Source organism: Podarcis tiliguerta, assembly GCF_965153285.1.
Source record: "Podarcis tiliguerta genome assembly, chromosome: 13".
Taxonomy (NCBI): Eukaryota; Metazoa; Chordata; class Lepidosauria; order Squamata; family Lacertidae; genus Podarcis; species Podarcis tiliguerta.
In genome coordinates, this window is record NC_139546.1 from 33,092,318 (window position 1) to 33,117,689 (window position 25,372).

Sequence of the window (25,372 nt, forward strand, 5' to 3'; positions counted from 1 at the left end):
AAACTTCTGGTTCCCGATTGTGGGTGGCCAGAACCTCTGTGTAAGAGGCAATAGCGGTGGAAATAGACGCGAACGTGGGAAGCTCAAACCAGGCAGGGACAGGTGTTCCTTTCGCTTGCTTAAAATGATGTCCTCCATCCCCAAAACATATTTAGCGTAGTGGGGCTACTTTTTAAAGGATGAAGGAATAGCATAGATTCGTGTGGTGCAGCTCTCCCCGACATACAGATGTAGGGAGCGCTACACCTGTTGAACCGCCTTTCACATTCCAATCCTATGCAGATTTAAGCAATGCTAAAAGTCCATTGATTTTCATGGGTTTACCTCCCCTCAACATTCCAGCCAACCTAGGAGTTCGAAAGCACGTCAAGTGCAAGTAGATAAATAGGTACCGCTCCGGCGGGAAGGTAAATGGCGTTTCCATGCGCTGCTCTGGTTCGCCAAAAGTGGCTTAGTCATGCTGGCTACATGACCCGGAAGCTGTACGCTGAATCCCTCGGCCAATAAAGCGAGATGAGCGCTGTAACCCCAGAGCCGTCCACAACTGGACCTAACGGTCTGGGGTCCCTTTACCTTTACCTCCCCTCAACATAGGATTATGTAACTAAAACCCTCAACAAGGAACCTTTGCTGTAGAAACATACTACTAGGTGTGCTGTTGAACCGTCATTTTATATATAGAGAGAGGCATTGTAGGGAAATCTTCAGGTGTTGGCAAGTCAGATTTTAACTTTTTATATGGTTTTTAGCACATGGTTTTACGTGCAATTGTTGTAAACTGCTCCAATATTTTTTATGGGTGTTTGCTGTTGTGCCACACCTACTGGATTGAGTAAAATTTAGTGTAGCGTGCCAATATATTGGTCAAATGCCACAGTTCAGACTGTCAGAAAATGGGGCAGAAGTTCTAGCATTATACTGTAATCAGGAAAACTCACACAATACTGCCCCATCTGAGTGCACCCTTCAAGTCCGGCGCGCCCCACCCTTTTTTGCCCCCAACATGACTGTTGTCTGCCAGGCGCTCAAAAAGATGAGTGGGGCCATTTCCTAAGCAATCCAAAGTTCACAGGTGGAGTCGTATCACCAACTCTTAACAGGTACTTCTAAATTTTATGTAAGTCTGGTTACATATTACATACATGGAAGGGAGCCAAGTGGGCTCTGCCTGTTGAGAAATGTGAATTTTCTGCTTGAAGACTGCCAGAGAAAACAGGAGGCAATCCTTGTCAAAAAAAACGCAAGGAAGTAGGAATCGTTGCCCACCTTTCTCCATCATTGCCTTATCCTTCAGAAACAGACTGTCTTGCCATTTAGAGGGTTAAAGTGCAGAGAAACAGACTCTGGGCCTCCATATGTTGTTGGACTCCCAATTCCTATGAACCCTAGACAGCATTGCCAATGGTGAAGGATGATGGGAGTTGTAGTCCAGCAACATCAGGGCGGGGGCACAGGTTCCCCATCCCTGCCCTAAAGCAAGCAGAACAGCCAGAACTCCAGCCTATGGTCTCTCTTTTGGAAATGAGGATTTCCGACCAATGCAATTTCCAACCACTTTCAGAGGAGGGGTTATTTGTGTTCTGTAAGGGCTTATTCTCTGAACATGGAGAAAAGCAAGGATGGCAACAGAGCAAACCTGTTTGTTTATTTACTTTGCAAAAGCAAACAAAGGACAGCCACAAATTCTAAAATGGAACAGCAACTGTGGGTGAACATATCAGACGACACAGCGATTCTTCAAACAGCTCTTGTTTATTCACAGGCCAGGACAGAACTGAACTGAAGGGTTCAGTCAGCCTGCTTATATAGAGCTCCAGTACAATGTAACTGTAACAATTTTCTAAAACTATCCAATCACTGAACGTCACTTTCGATCCCTTATTTGCATAACTATCTACAGTATCCCCCTGCTGGCCCAGGGTGAGAACTTCAGTACATAACAGGAACCATTCCCACAAAATTCATTTTAGGTAGGCCTTGCTTGTGGCTTCAGTCCTGTGTTGTACTGAATGCAGGTCAAGTCAGCACTCCAGGCCTGTTGTTGTGAAAATCCTGATGTGGGGCATTTATATCTCTGTGCGAAAGTTCAGGCCGCTGCCCTTCAGTAACTGAGCGCAGGTGTCATCTAGCCATTCACTCTGAGCCACTGTGAAGTGTTTCTTCCAGTTTCCAACAGTGCCTGCAGGTGGGAAACCAGGTCAGAAAAGAAAAACATTGACAGCCTGGTTTTGCCAGGCACCTTTCCTAGCAGTCTTGCGTTTCATACTCTGTCTTTATGGAACCCTGAACTTCTGCCACAATTGCAGTTCACTGCAGAACACCTGGGAAATGTTCCAAAGCAAACACAGCCTGCTGAGTCTTGCTGTTACCCCCCTAGCAAGAGCAGAACCACTAGGTAATTTCAGATCCTGGTAATTTAATTGTCTTACAGGGTGGCCTTTTATGTTTGACCTCACCTAGCAAATAACATTTCTCATCTCCCCAGCCCCCTGTTCCATGCTTGGCAATTGCTTCTACACTTCTGATATTGTCGAACAAGAAGCCAAAAACCAGTTCCTAACCCCAATAAAAAGAAATAACTTCCGGACTTTGCTTTTGCCCCATTTAGAATGTGACAACACTCCCTCCCCCTCCTGCAGTCTGCAGATTCTCCAAACGGTCCCCTAAGACCTGTTTTCTCTCACCTTTTCTCATGAAGGGTGACACACTGTGGTCCACGAGAGAGGAGGGCAGGGTGCTGTAATTAGCCATCGGGTTTGCTTTCATGCTCTCAAACTTTGTGTGCTCCACAATCTGGTTCAGAACTGATTCTGGGAGTTCTAGGCCCATAAATTGGATCACTTTTCGGATTTCCCGGGCTGGGTCCTAAGGAGAGAAAGACATCATGGGAAGGAGGATTTGGCCTGTTAGTGATTGAGAGTTTACCTTAAGGCACCTCCCTGGCTTTAGGGAGGCTGTGTCTCCTACTTAACAGAGGGCAGTCCTCTAGCTGAAAGGCTGTCTGGCCCAAGTCCAGGTGGAAGATGGAGAAGCACAAGAAAGGAGAGCGGGGGCCTTGAAGATGCCCATCAACAGCATCAGAACAGGAGACTGAGCAAAGACACAGGCCGCCCGATTACAGTCTTCCTCGCAATGGTGAGTTATAACTGTGTTGCTATTTAAATTACAGCAATTGTTTAAATATTTGCAACTATGCATATACACCAGCAGGCCCACATTGTATGCAAATCAATGTCCACTTTTTTGTGATGCATGTTGTTTTTTGGAAACGCCTAAGTGCTCCCCTCAGATTTGTTTCTCGCTAGACTGCGGCACTGCCGTCAGAAAGTACCGTCTTTGAGATGTGTGTGTGTGTGTGTGTGTGTGTGTGTGTGTGAGTGAGTGAGAGAGAGAGAGACCTTCTTACCTCTTTCATATCTTCATAAAAGAGGTAGAGGACTGGGTGACGGTCCTTGGCCTCCCACCAACCACGAACATGGTCAGACCAAGAGCCCCAGGCAACTGCAAAAAATAAATAAATGGACCAATAGAAAGTGAACAAGGCATCTCAGATTCATCTCACAAGTTAGGAAAGGATATAGTGAGGGGCTTTGTGGATTCATGTAATTTTCTCCTTCTGCAGTACATTTATGTTTCTGTTTATTTTTAAATTTAAAAACTGATCTTCATCCGAAAGGATTGTAGCATAGAGTGCAATAACCACCACTGCACAGGTATCTCAATAGGCCCGTTCTCATCACATCACTGAAAACTGAGCCCAGGGATTCTGGCCTCTTTCCCTGGCCTAAGGAAGGTTCTTGAGGGTAATGTCTTCTTTCCTCCCATCTCTTCGCCTCCTCCACTCACCCTTCCCAGCAACGAAATTCTCCAGAAACTCATTCCAGGTTCCAGTCTCTGGCATTATCTTGCTCATGTGGTGGAAATAGAAATAGGAAACCACATTGTCCTTGGCATTTCTGGCCACATAAATGACCTGCAGAAATACATCCGAAAGAAAAGATGACAGGGAAGTCCGAGCGCCAGGCCTCTCGCTCACCCTCTCAGCTCCAATCTGTACTCCTCTCATTTTGCCAGCAGTTACCTATGCCTTGCTTTTAAACATTAAATGAAGTGATGGTTCTTAAATGGAAGCCCATGTGATGCGATTTTTATTAAGAATATTATTTGGGTTGGGTTGGTGTGTGTGTGTGTGTGTGTGTGTGTGTGTGTTAGTTAGTTCGTTCGTTCATTGCTCAGTGGAATGAAACAAAAAGCAGCCATACCACCAACCCACCAACCACCTCATGTGGATTGTGCTGGTGTTTAATTCCTTTTAGTGGAAAGAGGTTATGAAGGCTCAAAGCTGGTCTGGAAGGACAAATTCACCCAAGGCCAGCCCACTACTCAAAATATCGAAGTCTAGAAGCTGAAATTATTCCGTGATAAAAGCAAAAGCAAGACAATGATGAGGGCAAAAAGAAGAGACCCGTGCTCTTGAAACATTCCACATGATCATGGCTTCGTGCCAGAATATCAAAACAACAGAACTGAGAGATTAACATTGGTTTAGATTAAACCTTGCCCTTTCATCAACCTCACCCTGGTGAATTATCCTGACCTTGCATTTCTGTTCCCAAAAAGAAGCAGGAAGGAGCTGAACCGGGAGGTGACTTTTGAGTATACGTGGAGAGGGCATTAGGTCTGCCTGTTCAACACCTGAAAGAACAGAGGGTACAATCCAGCCTCATGATGATAAGCCCTTCACTCTACCCTCACCGCTCTCTTCCCAAAAGTTAAACAGTACCCACTACTCACCAGAAGCAAAAAGTTTAATAGGAGGCATGTCTATGAAGGGCATCCGCTCATAGATGGGTTTCTGATTACATTTCTCCAGGTCACCTCTATGCTGAACCATGCTCACAATTTGCTGGATCCAGGTGGTCCCTGCCAGAGGAAAGTGGGAAAACTTAGTAGTTAGTAGTGGAGTGGGAAGAGGAAGCTCTAGGGGGTTAATGGGGGGATGGCAGGGGGTTGGCGAGCAAGCAAGCAGGGGCACAGCCCCTAGTATATTTGCAGGTAGGTATGTTATAGGACCCATGATAGTCTTGTGATTGAAATTTGTTTTGAACTGTCTTTTATGCTGCTGCTCAAATTAAGCACCACCACCATTCATCCAGTGTCCCACCATCCCTTATGTTCCCTTAGTATCTCCCCTCTGCCGTGCTCAGTTTTCCTTATTTCTCCCTTTACCTGCTTTGGGGTAAGTGCAGATGAGAAGATCGTCAGGTCGGGCTTTAAAGCCCTGTATGGTACCCCAGTGCTCGCGTAATGTATTGGGGAAAAGGACCCCTTCAATCTCCTCCAGGGTTGATCGCTTGGGGTGCGTGGGGTCAACATCTCCCGGCCCTGATTCAAGATCCATCACCTGGAAGCAAAAGACATTGTAGTCAAATATGACCCACTCCTTGCCCCCCCCCCCCCAAGAGGTGGTGCTGCTTCCTTTACTTCCTTTTGGGCCAAATCCTAGTAGGGGAGTAAAACTTCATGGTCACCTACCAGCTCTCCTCTCCTTTCGGACAGCTGCACTTCTCTCCTTTCTTCTGTCTTCCTCTTGTTTCATGAAGTTAGTTCCTCACCCAAGAATTGCAAATTGAGAGAGCAGGGTGTGTCCTTCCTCAGTTGAAGCTTTGGCTAGGCATCCAGCCAGGACCTTCCCCTAAATTGGCAGTAATTCGCCTCGTTGGCTAAAATTGTGTGAGATAACTCCCTCCCTCCCTCTCTCTCTCTCTCTCTGTCCCATGCTACTTTATCAAAGGCACTGGTATGGAACCTCAGTCTCCACCCTAGCTAATTTAACCCCTTAGCGTGTGTACACAGGTAGCAAACCCAGGTGTTTCCTGAACAGCCCAGGATAAGCTTTGTCCTACCATATTCCTTCATACCAAGGGAAGGGCCTTCAACCTTTGATCTGCAGTTACTGTACTCAGTTCAGGGCAAGGAATCCTGCAGGTCTAGATAACAAACGTTCACAAATTAGTACTTCCCTGACTCAAGTCGTGGCTCCCTGGAAGGAATGGGGCAGGAGATGGACCTGGAGGTGATATTTGAGCATGCAGGAAAAGGACATCGCCTCCACTTGTTCCACAACTGCAACTCCAGAGGGTGAACATCCAACCTGGTGCTGAGAAGCCTTTCACACACTCACACTCTCACCCATCATCTCATTGAATCGATACCTATTATTCACCCGAGGGATGGATTTTGGAAGGCACGTCTCTGTGAGGGCATCTGAGCACATTTATGTAGATCTCTTCCTTGTCCTATCAAGTCTACCATTTCCTGAAATCAAGTAGTCCCTGGCATGGGGGTGGTCAGAAGAAGCATAGAGAGTGTGTAATAGTCAGCCAGTGACCTCATCTCAGTATCCCCCTCCAACTGCTGTCTCTCCCAGAGGGAAGGACTAGACCATGTGAAAAATGAACATAATATTTTAGCTGCAGTCCATTCATTTTCAGCTTTGTATTCTTGTTATTTAAAAAGTGTGCCTAGACATTCCATTGTTGTGCCCATAATCTAGGTTTAAGGTGCCATTTAGCTCCTAGCTTTCATATCTCAGTTTCTAATACTGCCTGTAAACCATATTTTCTTAACAGAGAATCCAGGTGTCCTGCCTGATAGTTTGACCTTTGCCCCAGGGGCGCAGCGTGAGGGGGTGGGGGGGCCGTAGCCCTGGCATACAATTTTGAGGGGGCATGAACCAGGCACCCCCATGCAGGGGTCCCTGTCCCACCCTGCCTTCCGCCTGGGGTCTCTGGACCCCAAAGCCCGGCCTGGCCTCACTACCACATACCCTTCCCCCTCACGGAATGGCTACCTGGCCAGTGACCGGGGGGGTGGTTTCACACACCAAGGGTTGTGTCGGCTAGCTGGGCTCCCCCCTGCATGGGTGGGCCAGTGGTGCAGCACAGACCCATTTGGCTCTGGTGGTGAGAGCTGGGCTGGTGCAGCAGGTTCTGTTCACCCTCTGCCACCTGCCCCCCCCCCAGTGGCAGGCACCCTGGGCACCAGCAAACCATGCAATGCCACTGCTTTGCCCCACTACACGCCACGATAGAAAAGGCTCAACCTTTCTTTGTTCAATTTAGAGCAACACTTAAATATTGTTTGCTACTGCCCACACCGTGGTATTTTATTGTGGACATATTCTGCAACATGTTCTTGACACAACAATTGTGCATTCCTGGTGGTTTTATTCTGCTTTGTGAGTTGTTCTGTGATGCTTTCCTGGCGATACCACATTATTGCTGTCTGGAGGGGTGACTTATAGGCAGGTGGTGGCAACGAGGGAGAAATAGGACAGGTCACCCATTGTTAGTCGGTTGACGCTGCAAAAACCCCACAGCACTGCCCTGGAAATGTTTCGTTGCTCAGAGAAGAGAGGAGCATGCAACAGAAATGTGTTTGTTTTTCATAAACAAAGACCCTTTCAAGCACAAACTATGCGGGAAATTGTAGCACCCTGTTGTAAATAAAAATATGCCCTTTTCCCTTATGGGGTATCCAAGAGCCCATATAGAGTCCTTACATAGGTTCCCTATTGGTAGGAGAAAATAACAGAGGCCAACCAGAGCATATTGAGAAGCAAAGCAGCTAGTAAGCTTGATCTTTATTGATCTGTTGCAACAGGGTACTCCCCTCCCACGCAGGAGAGGAAGAGGACCCCCAAAATTGCTGTGCCAGAGCTTATAAAGACTTTTGAAAATCCCATTCTCTAGATCAGGACCACCCCCAGAAACATTATGCATACATCACAGAAGGGGTGTAACCTAAGACCACCCCTCAGGTAAATGCATACATCACAGGAATTTAAATGTTGTTTTTCTCCTCTCACCTCTACTATCTCCTGTCTGACAAGTTACTTGATTGGATTGTCTGGGGTGCCTGACCATTCTTTTGTAGTGCTAAAATACTTATTTCCTGGGCCAGGTCACAGGTTCACACCTTATTCAAACAGACATATCTTGTGAGGAAAGAAGACAATGGGGAGGCTTTAAGACATATCTTGTGAGGAAAGATTTGGTCAGTTTAGGAATCAAAATGGTTCCAGGTTGGTCTTCCTGTGTTGATCTATGTATGTGCAGTTATGAACATTACCATATATCTAATACCATAAAATTCCTATCACATTCTCCCCTCTGGGGCTAGAATTTTTCTTAAAAATTTTTGCCCCACAAATAATAACATCATACTATTGTAAATGGATGCCTTTGTGTAAATATATCATATAAAAATAACATATGCTGCATTTTGTTACTAAATTACTTGTGGCATTCTAGCTCTTGGAAGAAACATTTTCTCAATAGTGGCTATGCTTTACATTTAGCAGGAAGGTCTACTACTGACTGAAAAATGCAGTTGGTATTTGTCCTTCGCCATTTTCGTGTGTTTCTCAGGTGTCAAGCTAGCTCTTCTGTGGTCTCACACTGGCATAGTGCTACAGCAACACATCCTGTTGAATCCCCTCGGGGCTTTCATTTAACCATGTCGCCTGGCATCCATCATAGCTGGCACAGCTTGGACATCCCATGAGAGAGACTGTCTTTGCCTTGCCTTCCTATGGGATTTTATTATTGCAGGCTCTGGTCTTGCACTCATGGGAAGTTGCTCACTTGCACTTAAAGGACCAAAAGGCTAATTGCCGCCTGGATACACTTGCCCAATTCAAACTGAGTCCAATTATAATTTATCTTGCCCCATGGTTCTCAACTTTTCAAACCAATCTGTTAAAAGAAAACCATTCTTAAAAGGGCACTTGTCCAAATAAGTCAATTTAACTCTATAAGGGATCATTCCTGCTAAACCAAAGCATATCCACCTTCATGTATCTTAGAAGCTTCTCCTTGGTAAAGTGAGTTTTAGCACATTTTTTAAATGGGTAGGGAAAGTTGGCAGAGTGCCAGGTGGCACTATGAAACGTGGTTATAAATTGATCTAAACATTTGACTACACAATAGCGTGAGCTATTAGAAAGTATAAAATGCATGAGAATTCTCCATTGGTGTGTAAGCAATAAGACATTAAACATAAAAACAATTACAGACAAAAATTTGGCCCCCTTTGTGGAAATCACACTGTCAAGACACATTTCAACTTTCCTACATAATAACACATAGTACAAAACAAACTAATTAAATATCAGTTGCATATCTTGAGACAATTGTGATCTTCTCAATCCTAGAGCACAGTCTTAAGGTTCAAAAGTGAGAAAATGTCCTTGGAATTCAACTCCACCCCCCTCAGTCTATATCCTTTTAAAGAGATAGCTGTGGGCATTTTGAAACTCTGGTGTCTGTTGTTGCAGGTCTTGTGATGGTGAAGAACTGAGTTGAGGGGTTGTTGCTGCTTTTTCATCATTGCACATCTGTAGAAGTGATATCCTGGAAGGGGGCAGGGGTTTTTTTGGGGGACTTAAAAGACAGAGTTAGAAAAAGAAGGGGCAAAAGCCCCTCCCCAAGAAAATCTCCTTGAGTTATTAGCTGCAAATAATAAAATCTTAAAATCTTAGCATGTTAAGCATTTTACTCATTTTAATATTATTATCACATTTCCATATAATTACTGTTATTATCTGTTAAGTTTGTTTGCTTTCCTTCACTTAGGTTTTTTTTTTTTTTGGTTTTTTTTCATATTAAATAAAAAATTACTCCACATGTATAGAAAGAGAACTGTAAAAAATACAATAAAGGTTAAAAAATAAAAAAGAAAGCAAAAAAATTAGATTACCAGTCAGATCTAAACAGACTTGACACAAAAACATCAGATTTAGAAAAGAATTATTATTAAATAATACAAAGATATTATCAAAACCACACAGATTACTACTGGACTGATAAAAATGGGAAAACAATGGAAAAAGGCTTAAAATGATTTTCAGTATGTGATGGACACGTCCCCAAAGTAAAACACACACACACACGCGCACGCGCGCGCGCACACACACACACACACACACACTGACCTATGAGGAACCAAAAATAATAATACTGAGGCAAAAAGGTAAACAAATACCATTCCACAAACAATGTTTGGTTGTGCTTCGATTAATTTCATAGACATCATGGAGAAACTGATTAAATAAATGAAAACAGATTATTTGTAACTTTAAAAAGTGTCAAAGCCACAAAGAGATGGAAGTCACTAATACAGCAGGGATTCAGACTTGTTTCACAACAGAAAGAAAGTTGCTGTTTGGCTTTAAGGGAAGAAAGACAAAAGAAATACAAATGCAATTACTTTTTTATACAGTATTTAAATCACTGTTTGCATCCCCTCATTATCATTTGTGCTGTGGGAGAAAAGGAAGGACACTCTGTTAAAAAGGAAAATTATTCCATGTGAGAGGTCTGTCAGGAAATGCTGTTCCTAAAATGTATAGGTATATACACACACACCAAAAAACAACAACAGTTATAAAATTTAAATTCCATTGGGGAGGCGAACTACTCAAGAGAGGAACTCACAGTAGGAGTGCTTTGATATTTACCTGTGAAAAGAAATTGGCATGTTAAGATTTGAAACTTGGCAACCTCTTGACTTTTGATGGTCCAGTACTTAACCCTTTTGTCTTAAGTAGCCCTTGGAGCAAAAGACACATTAAGGGTGATTTCCCTCAATGGTTCCAAGTTTTACATAAGGAAATTTGGATAGGTTTCTCCTTGCAGCACACGCTCTCCAAACCTCCTCTCCCCCCTCCTTTCTCTCTCTCTTTTTTAAGCTGATCTAGCCTCTGTGCATGTGCAGAGTTCATGTCTCAGCAAACCTTTTCTACTATTGAAATTGTTGCATCTTTTGGCTAAATTATCATTTGAACAAAGGAAGGGAAGGGTAAGGAGTAGATTTTTAAAAATAGGGTTAGATTTTAAAACAAAAAAAAAGAAACTGAGCAATTCAAGTATTCACCAAAGCTAGCAATTGGAGCCCAAGCAAAACGACTGCTTCCTTTATGTACAGGAAAGGGCTAATACCCCTCTGGCCATTCGCAGAACAATGCCACGCCCTTATATATGGGAAAAAATGGCCAGAGAGTCAGAATTCATAAGATTTTTAACATTCTCAGTCATTTTCAGCCTTACCATTTGCAGACAAAATTTTTCCTGCCCTTTATTTACAGGATGGTGAAGGCTACTCAACTTTATACTATATGAATTTTTTATGTGCTTAAACTTTGAATAAACCTTTAAGTCTGATTTTTAAATAATAGACAAAATGATTAACACTGTAATCACTTAAATGCCTGATATCACCAGTTCTGCTTCAAAACATCACGGCTTTCACCTCTCACCTTTTTTAAAAAAACAAAGAGCAAAGTTGGGCTGAATTTCAACTCATCACATGCTTGCAGACACATGGCCCTCCACACAGCCACAAATTGGAAAAGTTGAAAGGGACCCTGGGGTCATCTAGTCCAACCCCAAAATACATGGCCCTCCACACAGCCACAAATTGGGAAACTTGAAAGGGACCCTGGGGTCATCTAGTCCAACCCCAAAATACAGGGTTCATAGCAAGATTTGTACTACCAAAGAGACACACACATACTTATGTACATAGACACAACTGTTTGAAGAGACCACAAGCCATGCGCCTGTCATGTACTAAGGAAGAGGAAAATAAAAGTACCCAACTTTATACAGAACCCTTTTAGCAGATCTTGAGATAGTTTGAGTGAGAGTTTACTTCCTTAGACTAAAGAGTGCAAGTTCCTAGACTGTTATTATCTTTAAAGGAAGATTGAAGTGAACATTTTTTTCCTAAGATAGGGAGAGGATAGTTAAAACAGCCATAGATTTGATTTAAAAGGAATACAAAAGTGAACAATTTTTCCTAAACTTGCAGAGGAATAGTAAGCCTAATCTATGCCCCCCCCCCTGCAGTTTCCTTTAAAGGAAGCTTACTCGGGAGTAAATTTACCTGGCACAGAAGTAAGAAGTAAGACGGAAAGGGGAAAAAAAACCTGAAAGAGACAGAATGAGACAAGGGGGGGCATTTTCTAAGAAAAGAGGCCAAGAAGCCTTATAGAGACTGATATCAGGAGCCTTACTATAACTCTTCTGTCCAACCAAATCAAAGTTAAAACTGGACTCAGATATTTTTCTTAGAAGGAACACCATACTTTCATAGGCATATGCTTAATACTTTCATATACTGCATTTTAGCATGAGAGCAATTGTGCTCAACTAGGCTTTTGCAGCAGAAACGTTAGGTTAACTTCACATTCCAATATAAACTGGAACACAGGTGTACTCACAAACTCAAAAGTTACAACAAAACACCATTTACCATTAGACTTAAAATCACCCTCCTCACTTAAACTAGAGGAAGGAGATGGGGTAATCCTCCTTTCAGAACACAAGTAGCACTTATACAGGATTTTACCACTTGGAGGAAAACTCTCTTTTAGAGCCTCTCTCAAATAACATACATTTGCACACTTCACTCTCCATTTTGTCTTGTTTAAGATTGATAAGGCCCAACATGGCTTTCTTAGATTTAAAATTTTGGAGCAAGCTTGCATTTTTATTTTAGATGGCACATTTAAGATAAGCAGCTGCTGGATGTTACTTAAGTACAATTTAAACACAGGAAAAACGTTTAAACACAAATTGAAGGGGACTGTCAGAGTCCAGGCGGGAAGTAAGCACCAATTGGGCTTCTTTCACGCCAGGGGTCTGGGGACTATTTCCTTTTGACAAGGGTGCACCCATTTTCAATTAAAAGGGGTTTGGACCTGGGCAAAACTCCGAAGGGTCCAGAAAAGGGGAAAACTGGTCAAGGCTCCGAGGGTGAAAAACCTGGGGATCCTGGGGATAAAAACCTGGGGCCGAGGGGAAAAAAACCTGGGGCTGGACAAATCTCCGAAAGGAAAAAAACCTGGGGCTGGACAAATCTCCGAAAGGAAAAAAAACTTGGGGCTGGACAAATCTCCAAAAGGAAAAAAACCTGGGGCTGGACAAATCTCCGAAAGGAAAAAAAACTTGGGGCTGGACAAATCTCCGAAAGGAAAAAAACCTGGGGCTGGACAAATCTCCGAAAGGAAAAAAAACCTGGGGCTGGACAAATCTCCGAAAGGAAAAAAACCTGGGGCTGGACAAATCTCCGAAAGGAAAAAAAAAACCTGGGGATACCTCACTTAATCTCTATTCTACAACCCACAGCAACCTCCCTGCCTCTTACAATCTAACTCAGAGTCCCTACTGAACGCTTGCACACTTGCAATGCCAGATTGAGACTCTGGAATATGAAAAGATGGAAAGGAATTCAGCGCCCTTGCGTTCTCTGTTCACAGGTCATCTCTAACAAAGATCGCCATGGCAGAGGTGCGGCTGCGCTGGGAATTATAGTTTTTCAGTGCAGAATAAATTGCACAACCTTTCTGGGCAAAACTCCGAAGGAATAGGTTGGCATGTAGAATTAAGTGGAAGAAATCACACACAACCTTGTGCCTGGGCAAACTCCGAAGGGCTAGGGCTGGTGTTGAGAACAGAAAGAGGACAGAAAGGAGAAGGCAATTTTTTTCAAGAGTTAAAAGTGAGGAAAGAAGTAAGGATTTGAGAATTATAGGTTTGCTGTGGTTTGCAGAATCCCACCCTACTACCCATTTTTCCTACTCATACTCACTTCGCAAGCGCTGTCCTGGTGATCCTGGGATCTCTTGACTGGTTGTTTAAGGCCGGCCTGATCAGGCGTTGCTTCCTCTGGTTAGCCCCGCTGAACCTCCAGTTATTTCCAGACCCTGGGATTGATGGAGGACTGGTTATTCCTCCTGGCAAACTGCCTGGTGCGCGCTGGATAACCATTCCTTCCTCGCTCCCAGAATCCGGGTAACCAAAAGTCCCTTCGTGGTTGCCATCTGTTGTAAATAAAAATATGCCCTTTTCCCTTATGGGGTATCCAAGAGCCCATATAGAGTCCTTACATAGGTTCCCTATTGGTAGGAGAAAATAACAGAGGCCAACCAGAGCATATTGAGAAGCAAAGCAGCTAGTAAGCTTGATCTTTATTGATCTGTTGCAACAGGGTACTCCCCTCCCACGCAGGAGAGGAAGAGGACCCCCAAAATTGCTGTGCCAGAGCTTATAAAGACTTTTGAAAATCCCATTCTCTAGATCAGGACCACCCCCAGAAACATTATGCATACATCACAGAAGGGGTGTAACCTAAGACCACCCCTCAGGTAAATGCATACATCACAGGAATTTAAATGTTGTTTTTCTCCTCTCACCTCTACTATCTCCTGTCTGACAAGTTACTTGATTGGATTGTCTGGGGTGCCTGACCATTCTTTTGTAGTGCTAAAATACTTATTTCCTGGGCCAGGTCACAGGTTCACACCTTATTCAAACAGACATATCTTGTGAGGAAAGAAGACAATGGGGAGGCTTTAAGACATATCTTGTGAGGAAAGATTTGGTCAGTTTAGGAATCAAAATGGTTCCAGGTTGGTCTTCCTGTGTTGATCTATGTATGTGCAGTTATGAACATTACCATATATCTAATACCATAAAATTCCTATCACAACCCATTTGCAACCGCCCCATTTAAGACCTAAAACAAGGCGGGGTGCAATTTAAAACACCCAAATGTCACGCGGTGAGGTGGTGGTCAATCTCTCCTGCCGCAGCACTGCCTTCCCCCAGGCAGACTCACTTCCAGCATCAGCTGGTGAGGAAAAGACTTTATAGGACCGTGTAGATATGGCGAATGATAGAGGACAGGCGCCAACAAACCCTTTCCTTGTGATCCTCTGGCGTTTGACCCATTCAGTTTAGATCTGATGAGGAAAAGCCCCTGCTATTTTTAAGCCTGTGTTCATATTGCTGCCTTAGAACTCAGTGCTTGTCTTCATCAGTGCTTTTCACAGATCCTTCCCCCACCCCCAAGCTGTCCACATCAGCACTGTTTCGTTAGTTTCAGATTAGTTTCTGTTTGTGTACACACTAACGGGGGTTGGGAAGTGGGTAGGAAGGCTCTAGGACCCCATCAGAGCCTCAAGGCCCCTTCCCAAAGTCCTAGCAGGCACCTTGAGGGCTGTGGCGAGGGTGTCAAATGGCCTCGCACAGGGTGGCATATTACCAAGGTCCACCCCTGTTCACACATTTGCTGGACATGAATTAGGAATGGCTTCAGGACTCCAGTCGGTGTGGAGCTGGTTTAATTATTTATTTCATTAAATTTATACACTGCTTGATTGTAAAACAACAACAACCTAAAAGCTGTCTGAGAAACAACACCTCAATCAGTAGCATTGTATAACAAAGAGATTTCCCCTTTATCAATATGGATCTTTTATCCGGCTCCTCTTCAGTCAAAAGACTGGAAGTCTCACTATGAGGCATGGAGAGATGCTTACAGCTGTGTGCGGAAGGTCAGGTCGCTGCCCTTTAATAACTGGGCGCAGACATGATCTAGCTGTTCACTTTGAGCCACTGTGAAGTGTTCCTTCCAGTTTCCTACGGTTCCTGCAGGTGGGGAAGACAATCCAGAAAAAATTAAGCTGTTTAACATCCCTTCAACCATCTGTTTTCCTATCTTCTTTTCTTTTTCTTTTAACTCAGCACATTTCAAACTTTCTCCGTTTAGGGAGCCCTGCCTCAACTTAGTAAATCTACTCAGGAACTCTTGCACAGGATTCTGGGAAGTACGGTAGTCTAGGGCAAACCTTTGGCTGATGTGAGGGACTACTGGCCCAATAGTATCTCTGCCTGAAGTAAAAATCTCCCTCCTGCAAGCTGTACATTTCATTTTGGAGCCGGTGTGTCATTCCTACTTCGGTTATGAATTCACCGTTTGGCCTTGAGCCTTTCACCATCTCTCAGCTCCGATACTCCAACTGGAAATTAGGAGTGATAAATACAGACCCAACTTACAGGGTTGTTATGTGGAGGCAAACATGTTGAAGATTTTACAATCTTAAGTGTATGGTCCTTTTTACCGACTTATACCTGAAAGCAAATTCCTGGGTATTACTTTTTCAGGTGGATTGTGCATCATGGGACAGAACAGTGGTGAGTGATGGGAGGGCTACAATTATCTCCCAACCATTAGCTTCTACCAGCTGACCGGCTAAGGGACAGGATCAGCATCCCCCCCCCCAAATGAAGCACAATCCTCATCTCCTTTTTCAACATTCCTGAGTTCAAAATGACTCCCAAAATCTCTGAAGGTAGTCACTTCCAATAACTATTTCATAATATTGCTGAGCTACCCTGAATGCAGGGCGCCAAGTAGGGCCCCCCCCCCCGGGGATATCAGCCAATGAAAGGGCCACCTCCCCAAAGTTGATGGGTACTCCCATTCAAATAGTGTGTGTGTGTCATGCTATGCCGTGCGATCAATTATGTGGGGCAGGACTTACCTACCCCCCAAATATTTTATTCAAGTTGGCACCTGAAATAAGAATATTGAGGGGTCCCTTAAAGGGGTTCAAATTCTTAAGGAAGACTGGACCTTTGGAGAGAGCGTACCTTTTAAGGCTCAAACCGGTTAGGAAATTCAAGACCAGACCAGACCAGGATATACGAAAGCAAAGCAGCTATAAGCCTGATCTTTATTAAAGCTGTTGCAACAGGGTGCTCACCCCACATGCAGGAGGGAGGAGGATGACCCCAGACAAAGGTGTGCAAGCCCATATATAGACTTTGAAATTGCCCACCCTGTAGCTCAAGACCACCCACCCCCCAGATATATCATACCTACAGCACAGAAGGAGTGTAGCCCAAGACCAACCCCTTAATACATCAGAGAAGGGGCGGACTACAACAGAAATCTGAGTGCGTTTTTTTTTCTCCTGTCTGCTAGGTTACTTGATTGTATTACCTGGGCATCCTGGCCACTCTTTTGTTATGATAACTACTCAGCTCCTGAATCCAGGTCACAGGCTCACCCTATTCACATCTTAAATGTGCCCTTGAGACAGGATTTGTGAGCAAAGAGACAAAGGGGAGGCTCCCCATTTCCTTTGACCTTGCAGAGAAATATTTGATGTCAATTTGGAAGAGAGAAAATGGTTTCGGGGCTTTTCTGTGGGTTTCAGACATGTGGTATACATATTTGTATGTGTTTGCTTGGTACATTTACGAACATCTATTTTTTATATATAAGACCTTAAAATTCTTATAACACACCCCTGACTGAAAGTGATTGTGCACTGCTTGCTTTCACTGTTGCCCCTATCAGTCCCCCCCCCCCCTCCTGTCAGATGGGTCTTTGGTTCCCACCTTTTCTCATGAAGGGCGAGATGCTTTGGTCCAGGAAGTCAGAAGAGAAGGTGGTATAATTTGTCATTGGGTTTGTTTTCATGTTCTCAAAATCTGTGTGCTGCACAATCTGGTTGAGAACAAATTCTGGGAGCTCTATTCCCAGGAACTGGGCTACCTTCTGGATTTCCCGGGCCGGATCCTATAGAAAAAGAAAGGCAACTGGGAATTATGTTCACATGAAATATGAAAAAATTTCTGGCAAAGGGTGTTTAAGGAGCTAACACAAATCACTGGGTTAAAGCTGACCAAAAGTCCAGAGGTAGCATTATTATCAATTTACGATGGGGTGGAAGGTTTGCTGCCTATGAAGGACTTGCTCACAAATTTATTGACAGCTGCACAAATTATGATAGCTATGAAATGAAAGGGGCAAGCAGAATATAAAATGGGAGAATGGTATAAAGAGGTGTGGAATATGGCTATTAATGATAAATTAGCATGTGTCATTAAGGTAAGACAGGGAATATGCGACAGGAAAACTATCGCAAGAGGTGTTGAAATTTTGGGAGGTTGGATAGTTACAATGTAATAGTCTTGGTGGTGTGGTGCACATTTTTATTCTTATATATTTATGATTATTACTTTGTCATCATCATGAAAAAAGAAGAAGCAAGAGCAGTTGGAAAAGAAAGAAAGAAAGAAAGAAAGAAAGAAAGAAAGAAAGAAAGAAAGACAAGAGTTGTGATGGATAGTGTGGCAAATCAGGTTGTGTTCACCTAGAAATCTAGTATTCCTAAATCATCATCAACAGCAGCAGCATTATTAAATATTAGTGACTACTACTAATAATAATTCAATTTATATCCCACTTCACCCCAAAGGAGCCCAGGGTGGCAAATACATCAATTTATTTTTTAAAAAACATTTAAAAAAGCATTATCCAAACAATTAAAAATATTCTCAAAGCAGTGATTTCAGGATTGCCCAGAACAGTATCTTTCAGCCATCAAATGCGTAAACAGAATTGTTTTTAAATTCCTCCTGAAAGTCAGTAATGATGGAAACAGATCTACCTCACTATGGAGGGCATTCCACAGAGAGCTACCACTGAAAAGACCCTGTCGTGGGTCAACGTCAACCGGGCAGTCTCTGTTATGAAGTTGTGATCCTGTGAGTAGGGACCGCTGGGTGGGGCCCCTCAGGCAGGTGGTAACAATTAGTCCCCAAAGTGGGAGCATGCGATGGGGATGGCTGGTTGACAGCATTCCTAGCCCCTATAAACCTTTGAGTTAACCTGCTGGGGGAGGGAGAGAACACGCTGTGTTTTAGACTTGTTGTTTGATGTTCTGTAGCTGGTACTACCAGAGAAGAAGCCAATAAAGCCTGGTAACCCATTCAGTCCCTGCGTGTGATTGATTAGAAGCTTGGAGGGAGGACTTGGGAAAGTGACCCCTTCCTTGACGGTCTCTAGCAGCAGCACCACCAGCACAACATTTCCCTGATGAAAATAGGGACATCCTATTCCTAATCCTATTATTTACTTCTCTATGATTCTGTGAATTCTCCTCACCCCCAGGGATTGCCTGCGAGATGAAATACATTTTACCACATGATGGAATCTGGCTCCTTGTGACTTGGAGTCTGTTATGTTATGCTCACTGAATTTGTTTCTGGCTCTTTTGGGGCCCTGCTGCCAGAAGCCCACGGCGTCAGAATATTTCTTCAAAGCATTTCTAGTACAAATAATCTCCTTAGTGGAACCTACAGCCTTATGTGTATGTTGCCTCTTACCTCTTTCACGTCTTCGTAAAAAACGTACAGAATCGGGTGACGTTCTTTGGCCTCCCACCATCCACGAACATGGTTGGCCCATGAGCCGTAGGTCACTAAAAATAGACCGAAGCGTTAGAGCAGGGGTCAGCAACCTTTTTCAGCCATGGGCCAGTCCACCATCCCTCAGACCATGTGGTGGGCTGGACTATATATATATGAAAGCACTCATTCCACTCATGTAAAAACACGCAGGTTCCTGGACCATCCGCGGGCTGTATTGAGAAGGCGATTGGGCCGCATCTGGCCCACGGGCCTTAGGTTGCCTACCCCTGGGTTAGAGAGTGAAGCATGGTGCCCAGACCTGTGTCCGCCTCTTCCCCATAGTGTAACTTTCCCCATGGCTGGAAAAACAACAGCAAATAACTTTGCAGGTTCACATGACTTGCCCGCTTGCTTCAGAGGATTTTTCTGACTCTCCGTCCTTTGCACTAACCAATAATCTCATTTCTCTTCCTGTATTAGAAGACTTAACCTATGTACACTTTAGCAGCTTAAAATGCAGCAAAGTCTTTTACCCCCCGCTGCATTTCAAGGTGCATTTCTTACCTTGCTATACAGACCAGAGACTGGGCAGGAATGTCTTTGTCCAATGTGCATTACCTATCTGGGCTCTCCTTGGCTTCACCCTCCACCAAATCCTATTCAATGAAGCTGCCGTACGTACATGTGCAATAGGTGTCACGAATGGTCACACTTCAGCTTAAAGGTGGCTTACATTTTCAAATTAGGTGAAAATGTAGTATTCCTCAAGAATCTCCAAGATAGATATGAATTGTGGCTAATGTCATGTGTATACAGCTTCAGACGCCGCAGACACTGAGAGCAAAGCCGTAGCTGGGGGGGGGGGAGGTCTAGCCAGGGTTTCTGCCCTGGGTGAAGCCTCCAGAGGGTCGCCATTGAGGCTCCCAGCATGTCTGGGCTTCAGCCAGAGAGAAAGATGAAAAGGCTGATTTACAACAAGATGCAGGGAGAGGGAGAGTTGGAAGATCTGGAGAGGTTGCGTGGCTCTCCCCAGTGAAGCATAAGATAGGATCCCCTGTGGGTTTGCTACTGTGTGAGAAGGAAATTCTGGAGTGACTGAGGGAGGGGTGGGAAACTGAGGATGAGAATCCAACTGATGATCCTTGGGGGTCTCTTCCAACTCTACAATTCTGTGAATCTATGATCCCTTCAGAACCTGGACTGTGCTTATATAGCTAAGGTTGAGTCATTTTACAGGCTATACATGATCTACACACAGGAAAGTAAGGGGTGTGTGAGCATTTTTCCTGCCAGAGGCAGTTCCCTGGCAAGTTCTGTTCAGCTCGGCTGTGTTAGGGTTGTAATGGAAGGGCACGTTCTACTTTAGTCTCACAAAAAGCATTTCTTCACTTTACAGGGAACCTAAAATGACTACAAAATGATCATTTCCTGAAATGAGTAATCAAACAAAAATAGAATGGAAAGGACTGTTGTTGAAGCTTACTTGGGAGTAAATTTACACGTCAAAACTCCTTGAAAGGGTTTGCACAGAACCAAAGCCTCAAAGAGACAAAAAATTTTTTTTAAGAAAACCAGAGGCTCTTGGCTAATCTTATGGAAATGCAGTCTTTCAATGATCCTGTGACCCTGGAAGTTCTATTTTTGACAAACAATTTGCTTTTATTGGAAGGGATGCTCTTTTTCCCTTTGGTCATACTGTACAGTCATAATACTTCTTAGGATTCATTTGTATTCAAATGATACTGGTATATTGCCGACATTTTATGCCCTTTATGATTAAATGTGTTGAGGGGTGTGGGTGGGTGGGTGTCTGCATGCATCCAGGGGGAGGGGTGGCAAACTGGGTCTTTGACCCGGGTGACAGAAAGCCCAGATTCAGCCCTGACTGAGAGCATGCTGGAGCTGGAGTAAACAGTAGTATTTACACAGATATAACTCTGCTAGAACAGGCAGGCCTCCTGAAAAGGAGTGTCTGTTCTTCTATTCTTGTCCTCTAGTCTCCACTTACCTCCCCCTGCAATGTATTTCTCAATAAACTCTTCCCACGTTCCAGGTTCTGGAAGGAATTTGTTCATGCGGTGAAAGTGAAAGTAGGAGACTGCATTGTCCTTGGCATTCCTGGCCACATAAATGATCTGTGGGTCAAGAGAGAACCCAGGAGTCCTAGTCACAAGCCTTTTACTCTGCGCTGTTCCAGTCCATATGAATCACATTGCCTTCCCGCTTTTTGTAGTGCTCAGTTCTTTCGCAAAACAGTTCTAGGCGTGACTACTCAGAAATAAGTCCCCGTGAACTGAATGAGAATTATACCTAGATAAGTATGTTTAAATCTACAACAATTGAAGATGCAAACTCAGCTTGGCTACACCACTATGAGTGAGGAGCAGGAGTTGCACTGATGGCACTCTGCTAATGCTCAGAGGCACTCCTTCACTTGTATCTCGCATATTCTGAAGCAGAAACTAGCACTGCAAACAGGCTTAATGCAGGATCAGATTAAGCTTGCAGTCTGAACATGTTTAGAGGCATCCTCTTTTTATTTTAGCTTTACATTTTCCAGGCAGTGGTGCAGGTAGGTAATTTAGACCCTAGAGATAATGGTCTAACGAAGCTCCTTAAGATGCTCATGTGTATCACTTCAGTTGCAATGCATACAATTGAGCATTTCTCCCCATGACAACTACCATTCCATGCTTCACATTTTCTGTACTGTTTTCCTGATAACGTTAGCAGACAAAAACAGCTTGCCAACCTTCAGATTGGCTGCTCCCTAGGCTGCATCACTGGTCCCAAGGCAGAAGGGGTGTAGCTCAGCAGTGGAGCATCTTCCTTGCGTGCAAGTTTCAATTCCTGGAGTCTCCAGGTAGGTCTGGGAGTGACCACTATTTGAAACCCTGGATATAGGCTGCTAGTCAGTGTGGATTGTCACAGAAAAAATATATCGCCATGGACAAGTGCTCCACAATAAGGAGTATAGGCAAGCAGACAAATATAGACATAGGCTTTTTCTTTACAATCACTTGTATATTTGACAGAAGTAACATCAACTCATACGTCAAGACCCGGATGCTGTTGTACAGCTCAATGATTAAGCCCCTTTGTGGAAAGAAATGCTGGGTTTACCGGAACAGCATTTATCTGCTTGTCTATACTGTACTCCTTCTTGTAGAGCACTTGTCCTTGGTGATATATTTTTCTGCGACTTTGCCTTGTGCTATTATATCACCACCCTTTGTATTGTCTGTCGAAGTCAGTGTGGACAGCAACTGGACTTGGTAGACCAATGGTCTGAATAAGGCAGCTTACTACATTTCTAAGGTTGAGCCCGGAAATTGAAATCGAACCCAGGGTGGAATCTCAGCTCCTATTAAGCCATCTACATCTCCCAACTTGTTCTGACCTTGCAGTTTTGTTTCCAGAAGGAAGGCGGCAGGAGCTGGACTGGGAGGTGGGATTTGATCGTGCGCGGAGAGGGCATTCCCGCTGCCACTTCCAAGCCTGCAAAAGCAGAGGGTGACTTACAACCTTGTGCTGAGAGAGTCTTTGCCCTTCCTATCCTCTTCCCTGAATCAGTGCCTGTTACTCACCTGAGGGTAGGGGCTCTGGGGGAAACAGGTCTATGAAGGGGTTCCGCAGGTAGATTGGCACCTGAGCGTATTTCTGGGGGTCTCCTCCTTGCTGGATCATGTACACAATTTCCTGCATCCATGTAGTCCCTGCCAGTGAGGTGTGGATAGCAACAAAGAAAATCTGCTTAAGCTGAAGCCAGTAGCCCTTGGTCTCCCCTTTCCCATCCCCATGTGATTTCTCTCCATTTACCTGCTTTGGGGTAAGTGCAGATGAGAAGATCATCAGGGCGCGCTTGGAAGCCTTTCAGTTGATCCCAGTTCTCTTCCATTTCTCTGTGCAAAGGGACTCCCTCAACTTCCACCAGCATTGGACGACGCTCGGACTTCAGGTCAAGACCTTCCAGCTCAGATTCGAGACCCATCGCCTGCTAGTGGAGCAACAGGAATAATATAGTGCGGTCATTTCAAGAGGGGCTTGTTCCCCACAGCTGTGCAGCCCTGGAATCAAAGGCATCTCTCCTAGCCAGACTCCAGCCAGCCTGCCCGAGATGCATCCCAGCCATTTTTGCCCCCTTCTTCTTCCTAGGACACCTTGCTCTTAATACAGTGGTACCTTGGGTTACAGATGCTTCAGGTTACAGACGCTTCAGGTTACAGACTCCACTAACCCAGAAATAGTACCTCGGGTTAAGAACTTTGCTTCAGGATGGGAACAGAAATCGCGCGGCAGCAGCGGGAGGCCCTATTAGCTAAAGTGGTACCTCAGGTTAAGAACAGTTTCAGGTTAAGAACGGACCTCCAGAACAAATTAAGTTCTTAACCAGAGGTACCACTGTACTCTCTTTTCCTGACACCTCAAACACAAACCCCATCACCATGGCAACCTCTGTCTGCCCAGGTCCAAGAATTCCTCTCAGGTGGGCCATCAACACCTTTTGACATGTCTAATATCCCAGGCGAGGACCTGGCTTGGAAAGGAAGCTTAGCCTGTATTTTTCCACTAGCCTGCAAACTTCCCTTCAAATAGTCAAAAATCCTATCATTATTATTGTATAGGTTTTAGCCACCCCCCAAATCTATCACAGTATCTTGCTTCACTGTTTATCCCCACTCTCCTTCAGCACCTGCTCTCCTTCAGCACCACTTGCTGACCCTGGAAGAACAAAACTTGCTTCACTCATTACTCCAGTTACGAACCTTAGTCGTTCTTTACTTTTTTTCGCCTGTCTCTCTTCTCTTGCCTCCGAAAGAAACTGCACTGTACAGGACCTGCCTGAGGTGTGTCTGCTTATATGACAGAGTCCAGAGGGGCGAGGAGGGAGGTGCTTCTGACTGCTGTTTTTCTCATGCTAGGCCCAGGCATCCAGCCAAGAGCCGTGACTTTAGGAGAGTGTTGAATATAGCAGTGTGTCCTTGAGGATTAAAGTCGGGGGGGGGGGGAATCAAAGCAGGACTTTGGGGCAGACACCCAGAACTGCACTGAGCAGAATGAGCCCCACCCCTCAGCTTCAGGTTCTTCAGATGCAGCTGGGTTGGCGTACCATGTTTTGAAGTATGTGGAAGTATACGCATGCCTCCTGATAGGCTGCCCATTCCTGGTAAGACTCTTCAAGACGAAGTTAACCTTACCTATATGGCAACCAGCATGTGGGATAAATGTCCCCGCATATCCCGTGTGAAAAGCACAATCAGACAACTCTGACATGCACCCGGCATCATTTAAGTCCTTAAAGTTTTGGCCCTTCTAGAGATTTGTTTTGGACTACAATTCCCATCATCCTTGACCATTGGTCCTGCCAGCTAGGCATGATGGGAGTTGTAGTCCAAAAGCAGCTGGATACCCAAGTTTGGGAAACCACGGTCTAACTGATCTCCACAGGGCTGTGGTAAGGATAAAATGGGGAGGACCATGTATATACTGCCTTGAGCTCCTTAAAGGAAAAGTGTGATATGAATGTAATAAAAAAAATAATAAGCTGTGTAGGGCTTTGTAGGTTAAAATCTGCACTTTAAATTGGGCCAGGACTTGAGACTGGGAAGTGCTGGCAGGATGTGATTAAAAATCCCCACTCCCAGCTAATAATCTTGCAGCTCTAGTTTTGATTCAACAGCAGTTTCCAGACCATTTTTAATAGCAGCCCCAGGTGCAACACTTTGCTGTTGTCTAAGCAGGAGGTTACCTGAGCACAGAACACTGTAGCTCAGCTGCCTCTATCCAGGTATGGTCACAGCTGTCATATTGGCCCAAAAGCTGATAAAAGACACTTTGAGGCCACTTAGAAAATACTTGGTCTCCTGTGGCCTGTGGGAAGAACTCTGTAGCAGAAGCTGGCCTTCCTCCTGGCCTGGCCATTGTGCCCAGTTCTGCCCTTGGCTCTGATCTGAGGGGAACGGTGCTTGTGGGGAGGGCAAGATGTCCAGGATTGCCACTAATACTGATGTGGGAGGAGGGAATTCCACCAAGCCCTCTCCTGTGAGGAGCCCAACTGCCAACTGCCAATATGCCAGCTGTCTGTGTGCGAGTGTGGCAGGAGTATGGCTTTGCCCTCCAGACCTGAGTGTTGACACCAGCTCTGCTCCTGGATCTGACCTGCGGGTGGGAACAGTGCTTCAGAGGAGGAACTGCTCATGATCCCAGGTAAAGAGAGCCAAAACCAACATTGAAATGGGTTGAAACTTGAGCTTGCTCCCCCCCTCCCTCCTCTCATTCATTTTTCCTCTTATACCATGTCTTTGTGAGCCTGAGGGCAG

The 25,372-nt window shown here is 44.6% G+C and overlaps 1 protein-coding gene and 1 long non-coding RNA gene across 2 annotated transcripts; one reads left to right on the forward strand and one right to left on the reverse strand.

Annotated features, from left to right (window-relative positions):
* Positions 1-1,733: 1,733 nt before the first annotated feature.
* LOC310662210 (uncharacterized protein) lies at positions 1,734-23,912 on the reverse strand. The gene is made up of 16 exons (XM_083408984.1): positions 23,819-23,912; positions 22,872-23,049; positions 22,640-22,768; positions 22,453-22,550; positions 21,061-21,187; positions 19,029-19,123; positions 17,256-17,436; positions 15,389-15,497; positions 14,686-14,809; positions 5,230-5,404; positions 4,795-4,923; positions 4,598-4,695; positions 3,847-3,973; positions 3,407-3,501; positions 2,685-2,865; positions 1,734-2,179 (listed from the first exon to the last, which is right to left on the reverse strand). Exons 2-16 carry the CDS (start codon positions 23,041-23,043, stop codon positions 2,067-2,069), a joined length of 1,953 nt encoding a protein of 650 aa, XP_083265110.1. The 5' UTR covers positions 23,044-23,049; positions 23,819-23,912; the 3' UTR covers positions 1,734-2,066.
* On the forward strand, positions 2,872-3,397 carry LOC310663504. Its single transcript, XR_014504516.1, has 2 exons — positions 2,872-3,135; positions 3,306-3,397. It is a non-coding gene; the product is annotated as an uncharacterized lncRNA (long non-coding RNA).
* Positions 23,913-25,372: the final 1,460 nt, after the last annotated feature.

Coding starts and splice junctions, on each gene's coding strand:
- LOC310662210 (XM_083408984.1), bottom strand. CDS start 23,043: ATGGGTCTCGAATCTGAGCTGGAAGGTCTTGACCTGAAGTCCGAGCGT. Junction 21,188..22,452: donor TCTGGAAACAAAACTGCAAG/GTCAGAACAAGT, acceptor CTTGACCCACAG/ATCATTTATGTGGCCAGGAA. Junction 3,974..4,597: donor TTTGGGAACAGAAATGCAAG/GTCAGGATAATT, acceptor GTATTTCTGCAG/GTCATTTATGTGGCCAGAAA.